The sequence below is a fragment of the Urocampus carinirostris genome, chromosome 20, assembly GCF_059441175.1.
Source record: "Urocampus carinirostris isolate Australia breed hairy pipefish chromosome 20, RoL_Ucar_1.0, whole genome shotgun sequence".
NCBI lineage: Eukaryota > Metazoa > Chordata > Actinopteri > Syngnathiformes > Syngnathidae > Urocampus > Urocampus carinirostris.
In genome coordinates this window covers 19,968,928-19,986,125 of record NC_142368.1, presented here as the reverse complement: position 1 = coordinate 19,986,125, position 17,198 = coordinate 19,968,928, and the positions used below count along the sequence as shown (strand labels likewise).

The 17,198-nt window shown below is 40.2% G+C and overlaps 1 protein-coding gene across 1 annotated transcript in view; it reads left to right on the top strand.

Moving 5' to 3' along the window:
- The first annotated feature begins 2,661 nt into the window (after positions 1–2,661).
- The window catches only part of LOC148346507 (uncharacterized), a 42,117-nt gene continuing 27,580 nt past the window's right edge, over positions 2,662–17,198 (top strand). Inside the window, exons 1-41 of the mRNA XM_088325653.1 lie at positions 2,662–2,766; positions 2,977–3,028; positions 3,184–3,342; positions 4,223–4,381; positions 4,487–4,516; positions 4,649–4,792; positions 7,245–7,412; positions 7,518–7,547; positions 7,636–7,779; positions 8,242–8,385; positions 8,491–8,658; positions 8,762–8,791; positions 8,884–9,027; positions 9,133–9,300; positions 9,404–9,433; positions 9,511–9,669; positions 9,777–9,944; positions 10,048–10,077; positions 10,170–10,313; positions 11,063–11,230; positions 11,334–11,363; positions 11,456–11,599; positions 11,705–11,872; positions 12,098–12,241; positions 12,349–12,516; positions 12,620–12,649; positions 12,742–12,885; positions 12,991–13,158; positions 13,262–13,291; positions 13,384–13,527; positions 14,277–14,444; positions 14,548–14,577; positions 14,670–14,813; positions 14,919–15,086; positions 15,190–15,219; positions 15,312–15,455; positions 16,205–16,372; positions 16,476–16,505; positions 16,598–16,741; positions 16,847–17,014; positions 17,118–17,147. Of these exons, the coding sequence (XP_088181779.1) occupies positions 2,662–2,766; positions 2,977–3,028; positions 3,184–3,342; positions 4,223–4,381; positions 4,487–4,516; positions 4,649–4,792; positions 7,245–7,412; positions 7,518–7,547; positions 7,636–7,779; positions 8,242–8,385; positions 8,491–8,658; positions 8,762–8,791; positions 8,884–9,027; positions 9,133–9,300; positions 9,404–9,433; positions 9,511–9,669; positions 9,777–9,944; positions 10,048–10,077; positions 10,170–10,313; positions 11,063–11,230; positions 11,334–11,363; positions 11,456–11,599; positions 11,705–11,872; positions 12,098–12,241; positions 12,349–12,516; positions 12,620–12,649; positions 12,742–12,885; positions 12,991–13,158; positions 13,262–13,291; positions 13,384–13,527; positions 14,277–14,444; positions 14,548–14,577; positions 14,670–14,813; positions 14,919–15,086; positions 15,190–15,219; positions 15,312–15,455; positions 16,205–16,372; positions 16,476–16,505; positions 16,598–16,741; positions 16,847–17,014; positions 17,118–17,147 (4,738 nt within the window). The remainder of the gene's footprint in view (positions 2,767–2,976; positions 3,029–3,183; positions 3,343–4,222; positions 4,382–4,486; positions 4,517–4,648; positions 4,793–7,244; positions 7,413–7,517; positions 7,548–7,635; positions 7,780–8,241; positions 8,386–8,490; positions 8,659–8,761; positions 8,792–8,883; positions 9,028–9,132; positions 9,301–9,403; positions 9,434–9,510; positions 9,670–9,776; positions 9,945–10,047; positions 10,078–10,169; positions 10,314–11,062; positions 11,231–11,333; positions 11,364–11,455; positions 11,600–11,704; positions 11,873–12,097; positions 12,242–12,348; positions 12,517–12,619; positions 12,650–12,741; positions 12,886–12,990; positions 13,159–13,261; positions 13,292–13,383; positions 13,528–14,276; positions 14,445–14,547; positions 14,578–14,669; positions 14,814–14,918; positions 15,087–15,189; positions 15,220–15,311; positions 15,456–16,204; positions 16,373–16,475; positions 16,506–16,597; positions 16,742–16,846; positions 17,015–17,117; positions 17,148–17,198) is intronic.

Below are 17,198 nucleotides of genomic sequence, written 5' to 3'. Positions count from 1 at the left end.
CATTGTTGAAGGCTTCTACCAGTACGTGTTATATAAAAGCTAAAAATAATTTCAAATAAAATCCGAATGCGGCATACAATAGTTTCATAGCAGTTTTAAAGATCCGATCTGTTTTTTTTTTATGTTGTATTTTATTCTGTTTTGTCTTTTAACACATTGAATACTGTTTAACAAAACAGGAGCTAGCGATTGCCAGAATTTATCAAACAACAAATACACACGGTCACGAAAGTGCATATAATTGCGTCTCTAGTTGAATCTGATGCAACAACCTCCAATTAAAGGTGTGAATTGCCCTTGTCCCTTGGCTGGGTTTGATAGGGAAACACCATCCTGGTGTGGGCACACACACTTTAACACAAAAGACATCCAAACATCTCACTTGTTCCAAAGGGGCCTCTTGTTTTTCTGGTTTCCCTTAACTAAACAAAACATGTACACAATAATATAATGATCAAAACAATGACAACAAATATTCAATAAGGAAATAATGTATTTACTGTTTGGTCACGTTAAACTGCAATTGACATAGCATTAAAAACACAATTGACCTACTTTAAAAGTAGCAATAGGACCTGGCAATCTTGGAAAAACAAAATTTTGACAAAAAAGCTCTGGTATGCATTTCAGCTACACTCCTCTATTCAAAATATTTTTACCTACTTGGATTGATTTAATAAAGTAAACTAGGCGATGCTAGAATTCCATTTGTTCGTGAATTGGAATCAAAGCACAAACTTGTGTTGTTGTTAAAAAAAGGTTTTCGATAATTCTTTGGAGAAAACGTAGCACCCAATTGCAAAACATCTCTACGTGTTGGGGGAACAAGAACTTTATTGAGGTTGGGTAGGATTGCAAGTATTTTTTACATTTAACAAGCGAGTGTTACCTAAAAAATTATGACATGACCCTTTAATGATTTTAATTATCCATCTCGGCAAAGCAACTGAACCTGTCGGACTGGTGTGCTACTCACACTCTTCTTCCAGGAAATGAAGTAGATAAATGGCAACGTTGTCCGTTTCCTTTGATTTTTAGTTAAATACGTGGATTTTATCAATGGGAAGAAAGCAGAAGGTAACAAAAACGAGTTATTCCTGAGCGTGTTGTGATTTCTAGATTTGGAAATGTGTCAAACAGATGAGCTGCATATTTTCTGTTTGAACGTGTAACTCATAGAGATCGGCTTCCGAATTCATGAATAAAAATACAAAAATGTTTAACACATAGTAAGGTAATAAAAAACAGGGCTAGGGCCATCCTGTCTAGATCTTTTTAAGCATTCATTTCTGTTTTGTTTACCACAAACCGCTGCAAGATTCCATGCATTACTGTAACACACGCATGTGAAAACATTGATCCTGTTATGGATTTCTAACAAAAATCAGATAACAGATACCGGGATGCAAAATATTACTCCTCAAAATATTTTCCCAGATTCATATTCAAGCATTTACTTGCAATTTTCCATTATTGAAATTAAGAAAAAATCTTATTGCTTTCAGCTTCACAATCCAATGTATCTTGGTCCTTTCAGTACTGCGTGAGAATTGCCAATGGCATTTCCCAAACTACTTTTCCAGTTGTTTCATAATAAATATGATTGCGATATGACCAGGTCCATGCCCTAAAATCAAGTCAAGTCATGTTTATTTGTAAAGCCCTTAATCAGAAAGAGTCTCAAAAGGCTGCACAGATCAAAGACTATTGCAAACTACAGACTACTATGACACAATCCCCTCATCTAAAACCTACATGAGGGCAAATTATACACTTATTATCAACATAAAATATAGATTATTCATATGCTATAGAGTAGAAGTGCGTTTTAAGCTTAGATTTAAACATTTCGACTGAGGTTGCAGATCAAATCTTAGGGGGAAGAGCATTCCACGGCACCGGGGCGCGACTGGAGAACGCTCAAGGAACCTTTGGATTTCTTCTTGGCTTTTGGGATCTCGAGTAGACCAGCATTTTCAGAGCGAAAGGCTCCGGACCGGAACATAGGGGGAAATTAATCTGAAAGATATGAGGGAGCAAGTCCATGCATGATTTTGTATAATACCAACAGAACCTTTAAATCACATCTTAAGCTAACAGAGAGCCAATGCAGGTTAGCTAAAATCGGGGACATGTGATCAAACTTTCTTGCCTTAGTTAAAAGCCTCGCAGCAGCATTTTGTACAAGCTGAAGGCTCTCGATTTTGGACTTTGGGAGACCGGAGAGTAGTGCATTACAGCAATCAAGACGGGAGGTAACAAACGCATGAATTACAATCTCTGCATCCGACTGAGACAGCATAGGACGAATTTTAGCAATATTGCAAAGATGGAAAAAAGCTGTTCTAGTAATTTTCTTCACGTGTGTTTGAAAGGACAGATCGGGGTCAAATATGACACCTACATTTTTGACTGAGTCACTCTGGGTGATATTACATTTATCAATGTTCAGAGCCATTTTTGAGAAAAAGTCATGGCATTTAGACGGACTAGTAACTACTATTTAGGTCTTTTCAGAGTTAAGGCGCAAGAAGTTGAGTGACAACCATTCTTTTATCTAAGTGAGGAAGACCTCCAAATTTCAATCTGAATACAATTGTTTTACGTAGTGCCAAAGCAATTGATGTTTATTTATGCCGTATGTTTCTCTCGACAGCTGGGATGATATTACGAAAGGAACTCAGATTCATCTTTCTCCTCATTCTGGTTGCATGCATATTTTGGAAAAACAAGAGCTACGGTGACCATACAAAATGGAGTTTAAACGTAAGCGTTTGTAGAAATACAAGCTTATTACCAACTTCTTTTAGATGTTTTCATTCAAATACTGGTTTTATTTGACTTTACACACAGAAACCCAAATAAGATTTTTTTATTAATCTTATTTTATTTTTACGGCGTCTGGTTATGTAATCTTTAAAATATGACTTCCTGATGATGCTAAATGTGAGTTATGGTTTGTTTTTTGTCTTCTAGGATGAGACACACAAACAAGTATCCCATAAACATGTCAGAGAAAAAAGAAATGGTAAAGCATGATCTAATAACTTGGTGTGGAAGTGAAGCTTTACTTTGGCCACTGACATGAAAACTGAATTGTGTTTTTGTGAACATGGCGTTAACCAGTATGTATGTCTGTTTCAGCCACAAGCGAATTCAACGCTATAACACAGTGTTCTACAGAAAATTGCTCCATAGTATCATTGGCCATCTTAGTAGAAATCCCATATTACTCTGAGCCTCGTGAGAGCATCAATCTATTGAGGGATTCTGTGGGAGACATCATCTTGCCATTCAATGTCACAGCTAATTTAACGTTATCAAGCTTGACATTGACAACAGGTTGGATCTTACAATTACCCCTTTAACTCATTCAGTGCCACAACGTATACATATGTTTTTATAATAATTTCCCCCGACTATTATAAAGGGTTTGGCGTTGCTCATAAGTAAGTGTCAAGCCTCCGGGAATGATTTCAGAATGATAAATTACCATTAGATGGCAGGTCTAGGTTTGATCAGATCTTTGTCCACATATTGAGGAAGGCCCCTACCTCCTAGTTTTGCTTCCTGTATCAAGGGATTGAAAATGTGTAGGCAGGCCCCGAGTAGGCAAAGTGTAGCAGTATGGTGAGAAACCAGATCAATGGATAAGGAGGGACAAACGCTTCAACTGAGCTTTTTTCTTTCTAAAAAAGATGATCGTCGGGGCAGAGAGGGATGACGTGATCGCCATGGTGACAAAAATCGTGTGATCAGGTCACCAGAAACATCTGGCACTGAAAGGTTTAGGCAAAGTTCATGCATCGTTTATGCATTAACTCAGTGTTCTAGCAATAAATTTAATCTTGCAAGAAAAGCACCCCTGTATTATGGAAAGCATTGTCTAAATATATTAAAGTTCTGCTTGAAATGCATCCTTTCTCAAAAGGCGTTTTTCTTCTGAAATTTTCTTGAATATAAGTATTTTCAAGAAACTTAGCAGTGTTCAACAGGTTTACTAAACAATGGTAAACGATCGACACATACTTCCTTTTCTAATGAACGATGAGGGTTCGAGCTTTCTTTATATATGTCCCACAGAACAAACGTATTGTGTAGGCCTTCAAAAAGTCAAAAACTGGCTGGCATCGGCTCTTGCCATCTGAGAGTAACGTCTGGCATTAAATGAGGTAATCAATGTCATTTTCTTAGCTAGCTCTGACTGTTTATATCCTTCCAGCCTGCGATCAGAACTCCACTGGAGTACAACAGTGTAATTGTGAGGACCAGTTTGTATTTTCAAAGGAAATATGTGACTCTTATGTTGCATGCACCAATTCTAGCACACAAACCTGTGATTGCATTAATGGAATTCCATCAGGACAGTTCTGTGAACCAAGTAAGTCAAGTTCATATTTCCAAATAATTGAACCACAAAATCATGTTCCACATAATTGTCGGATTTTCATATTTCTACTTTTTGGTAACTGCTTGTTGTCCACAGGTATCGTCTTTGATCCGCCAACACAAAGAGGTTTGTCCTTTGCATTACTTCATTAGTTAGTGCAAAATAACTAGTGAAACATCAAACTTAGGTAAATGAAATTACATGGAAAAATATTCTAATTATCATTGACATGTTTTCTTATGTTCCTCACCTCAATAGTGGACATTGTCATCCAAGTGGACACTCCAAATTATGTCGAGTTTTCAGGGATTATTAATCTACTCAGAGATTCGGTGGATAATTTGTCTTTACCTTTGGAGATAGCAGAGGAATTCAATCTGACGGATTGGAATTTTACCACAGGTGAGAATCGCATTTATGAGTGTCCCAAATTCAATTGATATGGTATTTCATGTTGGATATAATGGCATCAATATCCTTCTAGCCTGCTATCTGAATTCTACTGGAGAAAGTCAGTGTCAGTGTGAGGATTCATTTGGTTGGTCATGTGACATATGTGACGAATTTGGTGCATGCAGTGATGTCAGTACCTCCACCTGTAACTGCATTTTTGAAATCCCTTCTTTTGGGCAGTTCTGTGAACCAATTTCAAGTAAGCACTTATCTTATTTTATTGTTAAATCAACAAGTTAATAATGAATCAATTGGTGGCCTCCTGAATTCACTTAATCTCAAAACTAGATTAGATAGATACTTTATTCTTCCCCGTAGGGAAATTCACACTTCCAGCTGTATCCTTTTGTTGTTTATTATCAGATTAACAGGATGGCCTCGGGGTGCTGTGTTGTAGTTTAGCAACAGCGGAGTGTATGGTGTCACACGCTAGGCCAAAAGTTCAACGTCCCTGCAGCAGATGGAAATCTTTGTGCCCAGGGTTACACCACCATTTGTTAACGTAGATAGCGAGTTCAACTCCTCTTCGCTTCCCGCAGGCTATTGTGTCTCGTTGTGTCTTAACAGCGCTGAAGCTCCACGTTAGCGTCCGGGATGCTAGACGTGAGCTACGTTTCCGTAAAAGACAGCAAACTGCACTCCCTGTACGCTCTGATGTTTTTCACCAGCACAGCCAGTTCGTCAGTTTTATTTGGTAGAGTTCACATTTACCATGATTACGGACGGTACTGAAGGCTTATAACGCCGCTAGTCGCTTAGCCTTCACCTAAGCTCCGGCTCTGCATCCACGATAGGGCCCCCTCATCATGCCGGCATAAGAATTAACACATTTTTGTGCATTAAAACCCATAACAATAGAATAGAAAGTAATCCAAAGTGTAGTTGTCAAACGGGACCAAAAACACCTAAGACACTTAAAAGAATAAATAAAAAAAAAGAGCAGTATAACGCGGCGCCTATGAAGTAACTACAACAAGAGTTTAATGAGCTAAATTGATTTTTATGCTAGTCACATTAAAAGTAACATAGATGAGCTCACAATGTTTGTCACATGCATAATAAAGACATCTTCATTTACTATGTAAGTAGGACACAACTCGGTCACAAAATGGCTTTTTGAAGACAATGGCATCCAAATAATTTTAATTTGTTGATGTATTTTATTTAACACTACACAATAATCTAACATTCTTTCATTATTTTCCAACCAGGTATTGACCCATGTGCAACACCCACGGAAGGTATGGTATAAAGATGTGTAAAAGCTTTTGGCAGATTTTATAGTCATTATGGGTAACAGGTTGACATGAGTGAAATTATATCAGTAGATCCCTCTCTATATATGAAGGTATTCAAGCTATCTAGCTGTGAAATATTCAAAAGTGAATGTATTTTGTAGTGTTTTAGTTATTTTTTCTTTTTGGGTAGGGAGATTTTTTTCATAAATGCAATGGGCTGATATTTTATCTTTGTCTCCCGTAATGATAAGTGAGAATTGTCATCGTGCTGGATAGTCCAACCAACACGGAGACATCAGACATCCTTAATCGGCTGCAAATTTCTGGAGAGGATAATTTCTTACCCTTGGAAATAACTGGTGACTTAACACTATCAAGCTGGAATTTGACCACAGGTATGAAATTCTGTGAAAGAATTACCTCCAGGAAAAAATATGAGTAGCTGGTGTAATGTCCAGTTTTAAAGAAGAAAATTAATGTATATTTTGACTCAAATATCATTTGTTAGCATGTCAGCTCAACTCTTTGGACAAACTGAAGTGCCAGTGTGAAGATTCTTATGCCTGGCCATGTGACATCTGTGATATATATGGTTCATGCAACAATGAAAGTACAAATAATTGTGACTGCATCCCTGGAATTCCTGAATTTGGAAGGTTTTGTAGGGAAATCTCAAGTAAGTACAGCTTCTGATGAGGAATTCAGTGAATGGATTAAATATCATGAAGACTTGGCTTTCCACAATCGTAATTTGTTTTTGTACTTTACTTGATTTTCTCCACAGCAATTGACGAGTGTACACGAAAGCCACAAGGTACTGTTTGAAAGCTACCCTGCATTGGCTCTCTGTTACAGGGAGTACATTAGACGGAAATTGGTGTTAAGTTTTTCCTGTTTCTTGTGATTATCCTAAGCTTCAGTGGATATTGTACTGGTGGTGGAAACACCTACAAAAACTGATCCATCACAGATTGTTACTCTACTAAGGGATGCTGTCGATAATGTTTTCCTACCATTGGAGATAGCAGTTGATTTAACACTGACAAGTTGGAACAAGACCACAGGTGAGAATTGCTTGGTGTTCTGGGCAAAAGGTCCTTTGTTCCTTATCTTCAGATCATTACACATGTTACTAATGTTAAGTTGGACAAATATGGTTTTAGCTTGTCCAATTAACTCCACGGGTGGACCAGAGTGTCAGTGTGAAGACTCTTTTGCTTTGCCCTGTGATATCTGTGACATGTATGGTGCATGCAGCAATGACAGAACATTTAACTGTGACTGCATCCGTGGAGTTCCCCAATCTGGAGAATTCTGTAGGCCTATCTCAAGTAAGTGCATATCCTGAAGAGAAATGCAGTCAATGGATGGATTCAATAGTAAAGAACTGGAAATCCCCAATTGTAATTTGTTTTTGTCTTTTGTTTTATTCACAGCAATTGACCAATGTCTTCCACAACTACAAGGTACTGATAAATATATAGGGAGGGAATTAATTTGACTGGACTTGGCGTAACATTTTTTCCTGTTTCTTGTGATTCTCCCCTGGTTCAGTGGAAATTGTCCTGGTAGTGGACACGTCAACAAAAACTGATCCTGCAGAGATTGTTACTCTACTGAAGGATGCTGTCGATATTGTTTCCCAACCGTTGGTGATAGAAGATGATTTAACACTGACGAGTTGGAACACCATCACAAGTGAGAATTTCTCAATTGTTTGTTCTTCTGGGGAAACAGTCCTTGGTCCTGTAACTTCAGATCATTACACCTGTTTTTAGCTTGTACTGTAAACTCCATGGGTGGACCAGAGTGTCAGTGTGAAGACTCTTTTGCTTGGCCATGTGACATCTGTGACACGTATGGTGCATGCAACAATGACAGAAAATTGAACTGTGATTGCATCCATGGAATTCCCCAATCCGGAGAGTTCTGCATGCCAATCTCAAGTAAGTACAGCTCCTGAAAAGGAATACAGTGGATGGATTACATATCAGAAGGACTTGGATTATCCTGTTATTTACTTTTGTTTTCTTGACAGCAATTGAATCATGCCCACAACACACACAAGGTACTGTTCGAAATTTATTGAGTCGGGGAATTTATTAGAGTGGAGTTGGGGTAACATGTTTGCCTGGTTCTTGTGATTCTCCTCTGCTTCAGTTGAAATTGTCCTAGTGGTGGACACGCCTACAAAAGCTGACCCGGCGCAGATTGTCACTCTACTGAGGGATGCTGCCGATAATGTTTTCCTACCATTGGAGATTGACGATGATTTAACGCTGACGAGTTGGAACACCACCACAAGTGAGAATTTCTCAATTGTTTGATCTTCTGGGCAAAAAGTTCTTTGTCATTTAAATTCAGATCATTACATGTTACTAATAGTACATTGAACAAATATTATTTTAGCTTGTCCTGTTAACTCCTCGGGTGGACCAGAGTGTCAGTGTGAAGACTCTTTTGCTTGGCCCTGTGACATCTGTGACACGTACGGTCCATGCAGCAAAGACAGAACATTGAACTGTGACTGCATCCATGGAATTCCTCAATCTGAACAGTTTTGTAGGCCAATCTCAAGTAAGTTCAGCTCCTGAAGAGGAATAGAGTGGATGGATTGCAACTCACGAGGACCTGGAATTCCCCGTTTGTAAACTGTTTTTGTCTTTCGTTTTGGTTCCAGCAATTGACTCATGTCGACCACAGATACAAGGTACTGTTTGAAATTTATTGAGTGGGGGAATATAGTCGAGTGGACTTGGCGTAACATGTTTTCCTGGTTCTTGTGATTCTCCTCTGCTTCAGTTGGAATTGTCCTAGTGGTGGACACGCCTACAAAAGCTGACCCGGCACAGATTGTCACCCTACTGAGGGATGCTGCCGATAATGTTTTCCTACCATTGGAGATTGACGATGATTTAACGCTGACGAGTTGGAACACCACCACAAGTGAGAATTTCTCAATTGTTTGATCTTCTGGGCAAAAAGTTCTTTGTCATTTAACTTCAGATCATTACATGTTACTAATAGTACATTGAACAAATATTATTTTAGCTTGTCCAATTAACTCCACGGGTGGACCAGAGTGTCAGTGTGAAGACTCTTTTGCTTGGCCCTGTGACATCTGTGACACGTACGGTCCATGCAGCAAAGACAAAACATTGAACTGTCACTGCATCCATGGAATTCCTCAATCCGAACAGTTTTGTAGGCCAATCTCAAGTAAGTTCAGCTCCTGAAGAGGAATAGAGTGGATGGATTGCAACTCATGAGGACCTGGAATTCCCCGTTTGTAAACTGTTTTTGTCTTTCGTTTTGGTTCCAGCAATTGACTCATGTCGACCACAGATACAAGGTACTGTTTGAAATTTATTGAGTGGGGGAATATAGTCGAGTGGCATTGGCGTGATATTTTTTCCTGTTTCTTGTGATTCTCCCCTGCTTCAGTCGAAATTGTCCTAGTGGTGGACACGCCAACAAAAACTGATCCATCACAGATTGTTACTCTATTGAGAGATGCTGTCAATAATGTTTCCCTACCTTTAATGATAGAAGATGATTTGGCGCTGAAAAGGTTGAATACAACAACAGGTCAGATTTTTAATTGTTTCATCTTCTTGGAAAAGGGACCTTGGTGTACTGTATCTTTAGATCATTACACATATTACTAATGTTAAGTTGGACAAATATGGTTTTAGCTTGTCCAATTAACTCCACGGGTGGACCAGAATGTCAATGTGAAGACACTTTTGCTTGGCCCTGTGACATCTGTGACACGTACGGTGCATGCAGCAATGACAGAGCATTGAACTGTGACTGCATCCATGGAATTCCTCAATCCGGAGAGTTTTGTATGCCAATCTCAAGTAAGTTCAGCTCCTGAAGAGGAATAGAGTGGATGGATTGCACATCGAGAGGACCTGGAATTCCCCGTTTGTAAACTGTTTTTGTCTTTCGTTTTGGTTCCAGCAATTGACTCATGTCGACCACAGATACAAGGTACTGTTTGAAATTTATTGAGTGGGGGAATATAGTCGAGTGGACTTGGCATAACATGTTTTCCTGGTTCTTGTGATTCTCCTCTGCTTCAGTTGAAATTGTCCTAGTGGTGGACACGCCTACAAAAGCTGACCCGGCACAGATTGTCACCCTACTGAGGGATGCTGCCGATAATGTTTTCCTACCATTGGAGATTGACGATGATTTAACGCTGACGAGTTGGAACACCACCACAAGTGAGAATTTCTCAATTGATTGATCTTCTGGGCAAAAAGTTCTTTGTCATTTAACTTCAGATCATTACATGTTACTAATAGTACATTGAACAAATATTATTTTAGCTTGTCCTGTTAACTCCTCGGGTGGACCAGAGTGTCAGTGTGAAGACTCTTTTGCTTTGCCCTGTGACATCTGTGACACGTACGGTGCATGCAGCAATGACAGAGCATTGAACTGTGACTGCATCCATGGAATTCCTCAATCCGGAGAGTTTTGTCGGCCAATCGCAAGTAAGTGCAGCTCCTGAAGAGGAACAGAGTGGATGGATTGCACATCATGAGGACTTGGGATTCCCCGTTTGTAAACTGTTTTTGTCTTTTGTTTTGGTCCCAGCAATTGACTCATGTTCATCACAGTTACAAGGTAGTGTTCAAAATTTATTGAGTGGGGGAATTTATTGGAGTGGCATTGGCGTGATATTTTTTCCTGTTTCTTGTGATTCTCCCCTGCTTCAGTCGAAATTGTCCTAGTGGTGGACACGCCAACAAAAACTGATCCATCACAGATTGTTACTCTATTGAGAGATGCTGTCAATAATGTTTCCCTACCTTTAATGATAGAAGATGATTTGGCGCTGAAAAGGTTGAATACAACAACAGGTCAGATTTTTAATTGTTTCATCTTCTTGGAAAAGGGACCTTGGTGTACTGTATCTTTAGATCATTACACATGTTACTAATGTTAAGTTGGACAAATATGGTTTTAGCTTGTCCAATTAACTCCACGGGTGGACCAGAGTGTCAGTGTGAAGACTCTTTTGCTTGGCCCTGTGACATCTGTGACACGTACGGTCCATGCAGCAAAGACAAAACATTGAACTGTGACTGCATCCATGGAATTCCTCAATCCGAACAGTTTTGTAGGCCAATCTCAAGTAAGTTCAGCTCCTGAAGAGGAATAGAGTGGATGGATTGCAACTCATGAGGACCTGGAATTCCCCGTTTGTAAACTGTTTTTGTCTTTCGTTTTGGTTCCAGCAATTGACTCATGTCGACCACAGATACAAGGTACTGTTTGAAATTTATTGAGTGGGGGAATATAGTCGAGTGGACTTGGCGTAACATGTTTTCCTGGTTCTTGTGATTCTCCTCTGCTTCAGTTGGAATTGTCCTAGTGGTGGACACGCCTACAAAAGCTGACCCGGCACAGATTGTCACCCTACTGAGGGATGCTGCCGATAATGTTTTCCTACCATTGGAGATTGACGATGATTTAACGCTGACGAGTTGGAACACCACCACAAGTGAGAATTTCTCAATTGTTTGATCTTCTGGGCAAAAAGTTCTTTGTCATTTAACTTCAGATCATTACATGTTACTAATAGTACATTGAACAAATATTATTTTAGCTTGTCCTGTTAACTCCTCGGGTGGACCAGAGTGTCAGTGTGAAGACTCTTTTGCTTTGCCCTGTGACATCTGTGACACGTACGGTGCATGCAGCAATGACAGAGCATTGAACTGTGACTGCATCCATGGAATTCCTCAATCCGGAGAGTTTTGTCGGCCAATCGCAAGTAAGTGCAGCTCCTGAAGAGGAACAGAGTGGATGGATTGCACATCATGAGGACTTGGGATTCCCCGTTTGTAAACTGTTTTTGTCTTTTGTTTTGGTCCCAGCAATTGACTCATGTTCATCACAGTTACAAGGTAGTGTTCAAAATTTATTGAGTGGGGGAATTTATTGGAGTGGCATTGGCGTGATATTTTTTCCTGTTTCTTGTGATTCTCCCCTGCTTCAGTCGAAATTGTCCTAGTGGTGGACACGCCAACAAAAACTGATCCATCACAGATTGTTACTCTATTGAGAGATGCTGTCAATAATGTTTCCCTACCTTTAATGATAGAAGATGATTTGGCGCTGAAAAGGTTGAATACAACAACAGGTCAGATTTTTAATTGTTTCATCTTCTTGGAAAAGGGACCTTGGTGTACTGTATCTTTAGATCATTACACATGTTACTAATGTTAAGTTGGACAAATATGGTTTTAGCTTGTCCAATTAACTCCACGGGTGGACCAGAGTGTCAGTGTGAAGACTCTTTTGCTTGGCCCTGTGACATCTGTGACACGTACGGTCCATGCAGCAAAGACAAAACATTGAACTGTGACTGCATCCATGGAATTCCTCAATCCGAACAGTTTTGTAGGCCAATCTCAAGTAAGTTCAGCTCCTGAAGAGGAATAGAGTGGATGGATTGCAACTCATGAGGACCTGGAATTCCCCGTTTGTAAACTGTTTTTGTCTTTCGTTTTGGTTCCAGCAATTGACTCATGTCGACCACAGATACAAGGTACTGTTTGAAATTTATTGAGTGGGGGAATATAGTCGAGTGGACTTGGCGTAACATGTTTTCCTGGTTCTTGTGATTCTCCTCTGCTTCAGTTGGAATTGTCCTAGTGGTGGACACGCCTACAAAAGCTGACCCGGCACAGATTGTCACCCTACTGAGGGATGCTGCCGATAATGTTTTCCTACCATTGGAGATTGACGATGATTTAACGCTGACGAGTTGGAACACCACCACAAGTGAGAATTTCTCAATTGTTTGATCTTCTGGGCAAAAAGTTATTTGTCATTTAACTTCAGATCATTACATGTTACTAATAGTACATTGAACAAATATTATTTTAGCTTGTCCTGTTAACTCCTCGGGTGGACCAGAATGTCAATGTGAAGACACTTTTGCTTGGCCCTGTGACATCTGTGACACGTACGGTGCATGCAGCAATGACAGAGCATTGAACTGTGACTGCATCCATGGAATTCCTCAATCCGGAGAGTTTTGTATGCCAATCTCAAGTAAGTTCAGCTCCTGAAGAGGAATAGAGTGGATGGATTGCACATCATGAGGACCTGGAATTCCCCGTTTGTAAACTGTTTTTGTCTTTCGTTTTGGTTCCAGCAATTGACTCATGTCGACCACAGATACAAGGTACTGTTTGAAATTTATTGAGTGGGGGAATATAGTCGAGTGGACTTGGCATAACATGTTTTCCTGGTTCTTGTGATTCTCCTCTGCTTCAGTTGAAATTGTCCTAGTGGTGGACACGCCTACAAAAGCTGACCCGGCACAGATTGTCACTCTACTGAGGGATGCTACCGATAATGTTTTCCTACCATTGGAGATTGACGATGATTTAACGCTGACGAGTTGGAACACCACCACAAGTGAGAATTTCTCAATTGTTTGATCTTCTGGGCAAAAAGTTCTTTGTCATTTAACTTCAGATCATTACATGTTACTAATAGTACATTGAACAAATATTATTTTAGCTTGTCCTGTTAACTCCTCGGGTGGACCAGAGTGTCAGTGTGAAGACTCTTTTGCTTTGCCCTGTGACATCTGTGACACGTACGGTGCATGCAGCAATGACAGAGCATTGAACTGTGACTGCATCCATGGAATTCCTCAATCCGGAGAGTTTTGTCGGCCAATCTCAAGTAAGTGCAGCTCCTGAAGAGGAACAGAGTGGATGGATTGCACATCATGAGGACTTGGGATTCCCCGTTTGTAAACTGTTTTTGTCTTTTGTTTTGGTCCCAGCAATTGACTCATGTTCATCACAGTTACAAGGTAGTGTTCAAAATTTATTGAGTGGGGGAATTTATTGGAGTGGCATTGGCGTGATATTTTTTCCTGTTTCTTGTGATTCTCCCCTGCTTCAGTCGAAATTGTCCTAGTGGTGGACACGCCAACAAAAACTGATCCATCACAGATTGTTACTCTATTGAGAGATGCTGTCAATAATGTTTCCCTACCTTTAATGATAGAAGATGATTTGGCGCTGAAAAGGTTGAATACAACAACAGGTCAGATTTTTAATTGTTTCATCTTCTTGGAAAAGGGACCTTGGTGTACTGTATCTTTAGATCATTACACATGTTACTAATGTTAAGTTGGACAAATATGGTTTTAGCTTGTCCAATTAACTCCACGGGTGGACCAGAGTGTCAGTGTGAAGACTCTTTTGCTTGGCCCTGTGACATCTGTGACACGTACGGTCCATGCAGCAAAGACAAAACATTGAACTGTGACTGCATCCATGGAATTCCTCAATCCGAACAGTTTTGTAGGCCAATCTCAAGTAAGTTCAGCTCCTGAAGAGGAATAGAGTGGATGGATTGCAACTCATGAGGACCTGGAATTCCCCGTTTGTAAACTGTTTTTGTCTTTCGTTTTGGTTCCAGCAATTGACTCATGTCGACCACAGATACAAGGTACTGTTTGAAATTTATTGAGTGGGGGAATATAGTCGAGTGGGCTTGGCGTAACATGTTTTCCTGGTTCTTGTGATTCTCCTCTGCTTCAGTTGGAATTGTCCTAGTGGTGGACACGCCTACAAAAGCTGACCCGGCACAGATTGTCACCCTACTGAGGGATGCTGCCGATAATGTTTTCCTACCATTGGAGATTGACGATGATTTAACGCTGACGAGTTGGAACACCACCACAAGTGAGAATTTCTCAATTGTTTGATCTTCTGGGCAAAAAGTTATTTGTCATTTAACTTCAGATCATTACATGTTACTAATAGTACATTGAACAAATATTATTTTAGCTTGTCCTGTTAACTCCTCGGGTGGACCAGAATGTCAATGTGAAGACACTTTTGCTTGGCCCTGTGACATCTGTGACACGTACGGTGCATGCAGCAATGACAGAGCATTGAACTGTGACTGCATCCATGGAATTCCTCAATCCGGAGAGTTTTGTATGCCAATCTCAAGTAAGTTCAGCTCCTGAAGAGGAATAGAGTGGATGGATTGCACATCATGAGGACCTGGAATTCCCCGTTTGTAAACTGTTTTTGTCTTTCGTTTTGGTTCCAGCAATTGACTCATGTCGACCACAGATACAAGGTACTGTTTGAAATTTATTGAGTGGGGGAATATAGTCGAGTGGACTTGGCATAACATGTTTTCCTGGTTCTTGTGATTCTCCTCTGCTTCAGTTGAAATTGTCCTAGTGGTGGACACGCCTACAAAAGCTGACCCGGCACAGATTGTCACTCTACTGAGGGATGCTACCGATAATGTTTTCCTACCATTGGAGATTGACGATGATTTAACGCTGACGAGTTGGAACACCACCACAAGTGAGAATTTCTCAATTGTTTGATCTTCTGGGCAAAAAGTTCTTTGTCATTTAACTTCAGATCATTACATGTTACTAATAGTACATTGAACAAATATTATTTTAGCTTGTCCTGTTAACTCCTCGGGTGGACCAGAGTGTCAGTGTGAAGACTCTTTTGCTTTGCCCTGTGACATCTGTGACACGTACGGTGCATGCAGCAATGACAGAGCATTGAACTGTGACTGCATCCATGGAATTCCTCAATCCGGAGAGTTTTGTCGGCCAATCGCAAGTAAGTGCAGCTCCTGAAGAGGAACAGAGTGGATGGATTGCACATCATGAGGACTTGGGATTCCCCGTTTGTAAACTGTTTTTGTCTTTTGTTTTGGTCCCAGCAATTGACTCATGTTCATCACAGTTACAAGGTAGTGTTCAAAATTTATTGAGTGGGGGAATTTATTGGAGTGGCATTGGCGTGATATTTTTTCCTGTTTCTTGTGATTCTCCCCTGCTTCAGTCGAAATTGTCCTAGTGGTGGACACGCCAACAAAAACTGATCCATCACAGATTGTTACTCTATTGAGAGATGCTGTCAATAATGTTTCCCTACCTTTAATGATAGAAGATGATTTGGCGCTGAAAAGGTTGAATACAACAACAGGTCAGATTTTTAATTGTTTCATCTTCTTGGAAAAGGGACCTTGGTGTACTGTATCTTTAGATCATTACACATGTTACTAATGTTAAGTTGGACAAATATGGTTTTAGCTTGTCCAATTAACTCCACGGGTGGACCAGAGTGTCAGTGTGAAGACTCTTTTGCTTGGCCCTGTGACATCTGTGACACGTACGGTCCATGCAGCAAAGACAAAACATTGAACTGTGACTGCATCCATGGAATTCCTCAATCCGAACAGTTTTGTAGGCCAATCTCAAGTAAGTTCAGCTCCTGAAGAGGAATAGAGTGGATGGATTGCAACTCATGAGGACCTGGAATTCCCCGTTTGTAAACTGTTTTTGTCTTTCGTTTTGGTTCCAGCAATTGACTCATGTCGACCACAGATACAAGGTACTGTTTGAAATTTATTGAGTGGGGGAATATAGTCGAGTGGACTTGGCGTAACATGTTTTCCTGGTTCTTGTGATTCTCCTCTGCTTCAGTTGGAATTGTCCTAGTGGTGGACACGCCTACAAAAGCTGACCCGGCACAGATTGTCACCCTACTGAGGGATGCTGCCGATAATGTTTTCCTACCATTGGAGATTGACGATGATTTAACGCTGACGAGTTGGAACACCACCACAAGTGAGAATTTCTCAATTGTTTGATCTTCTGGGCAAAAAGTTCTTTGTCATTTAACTTCAGATCATTACATGTTACTAATAGTACATTGAACAAATATTATTTTAGCTTGTCCTGTTAACTCCTCGGGTGGACCAGAATGTCAATGTGAAGACACTTTTGCTTGGCCCTGTGACATCTGTGACACGTACGGTGCATGCAGCAATGACAGAGCATTGAACTGTGACTGCATCCATGGAATTCCTCAATCCGGAGAGTTTTGTATGCCAATCTCAAGTAAGTTCAGCTCCTGAAGAGGAATAGAGTGGATGGATTGCACATCATGAGGACCTGGAATTCCCCGTTTGTAAACTGTTTTTGTCTTTCGTTTTGGTTCCAGCAATTGACTCATGTCGACCACAGATACAAGGTACTGTTTGAAATTTATTGAGTGGGGGAATATAGTCGAGTGGACTTGGCA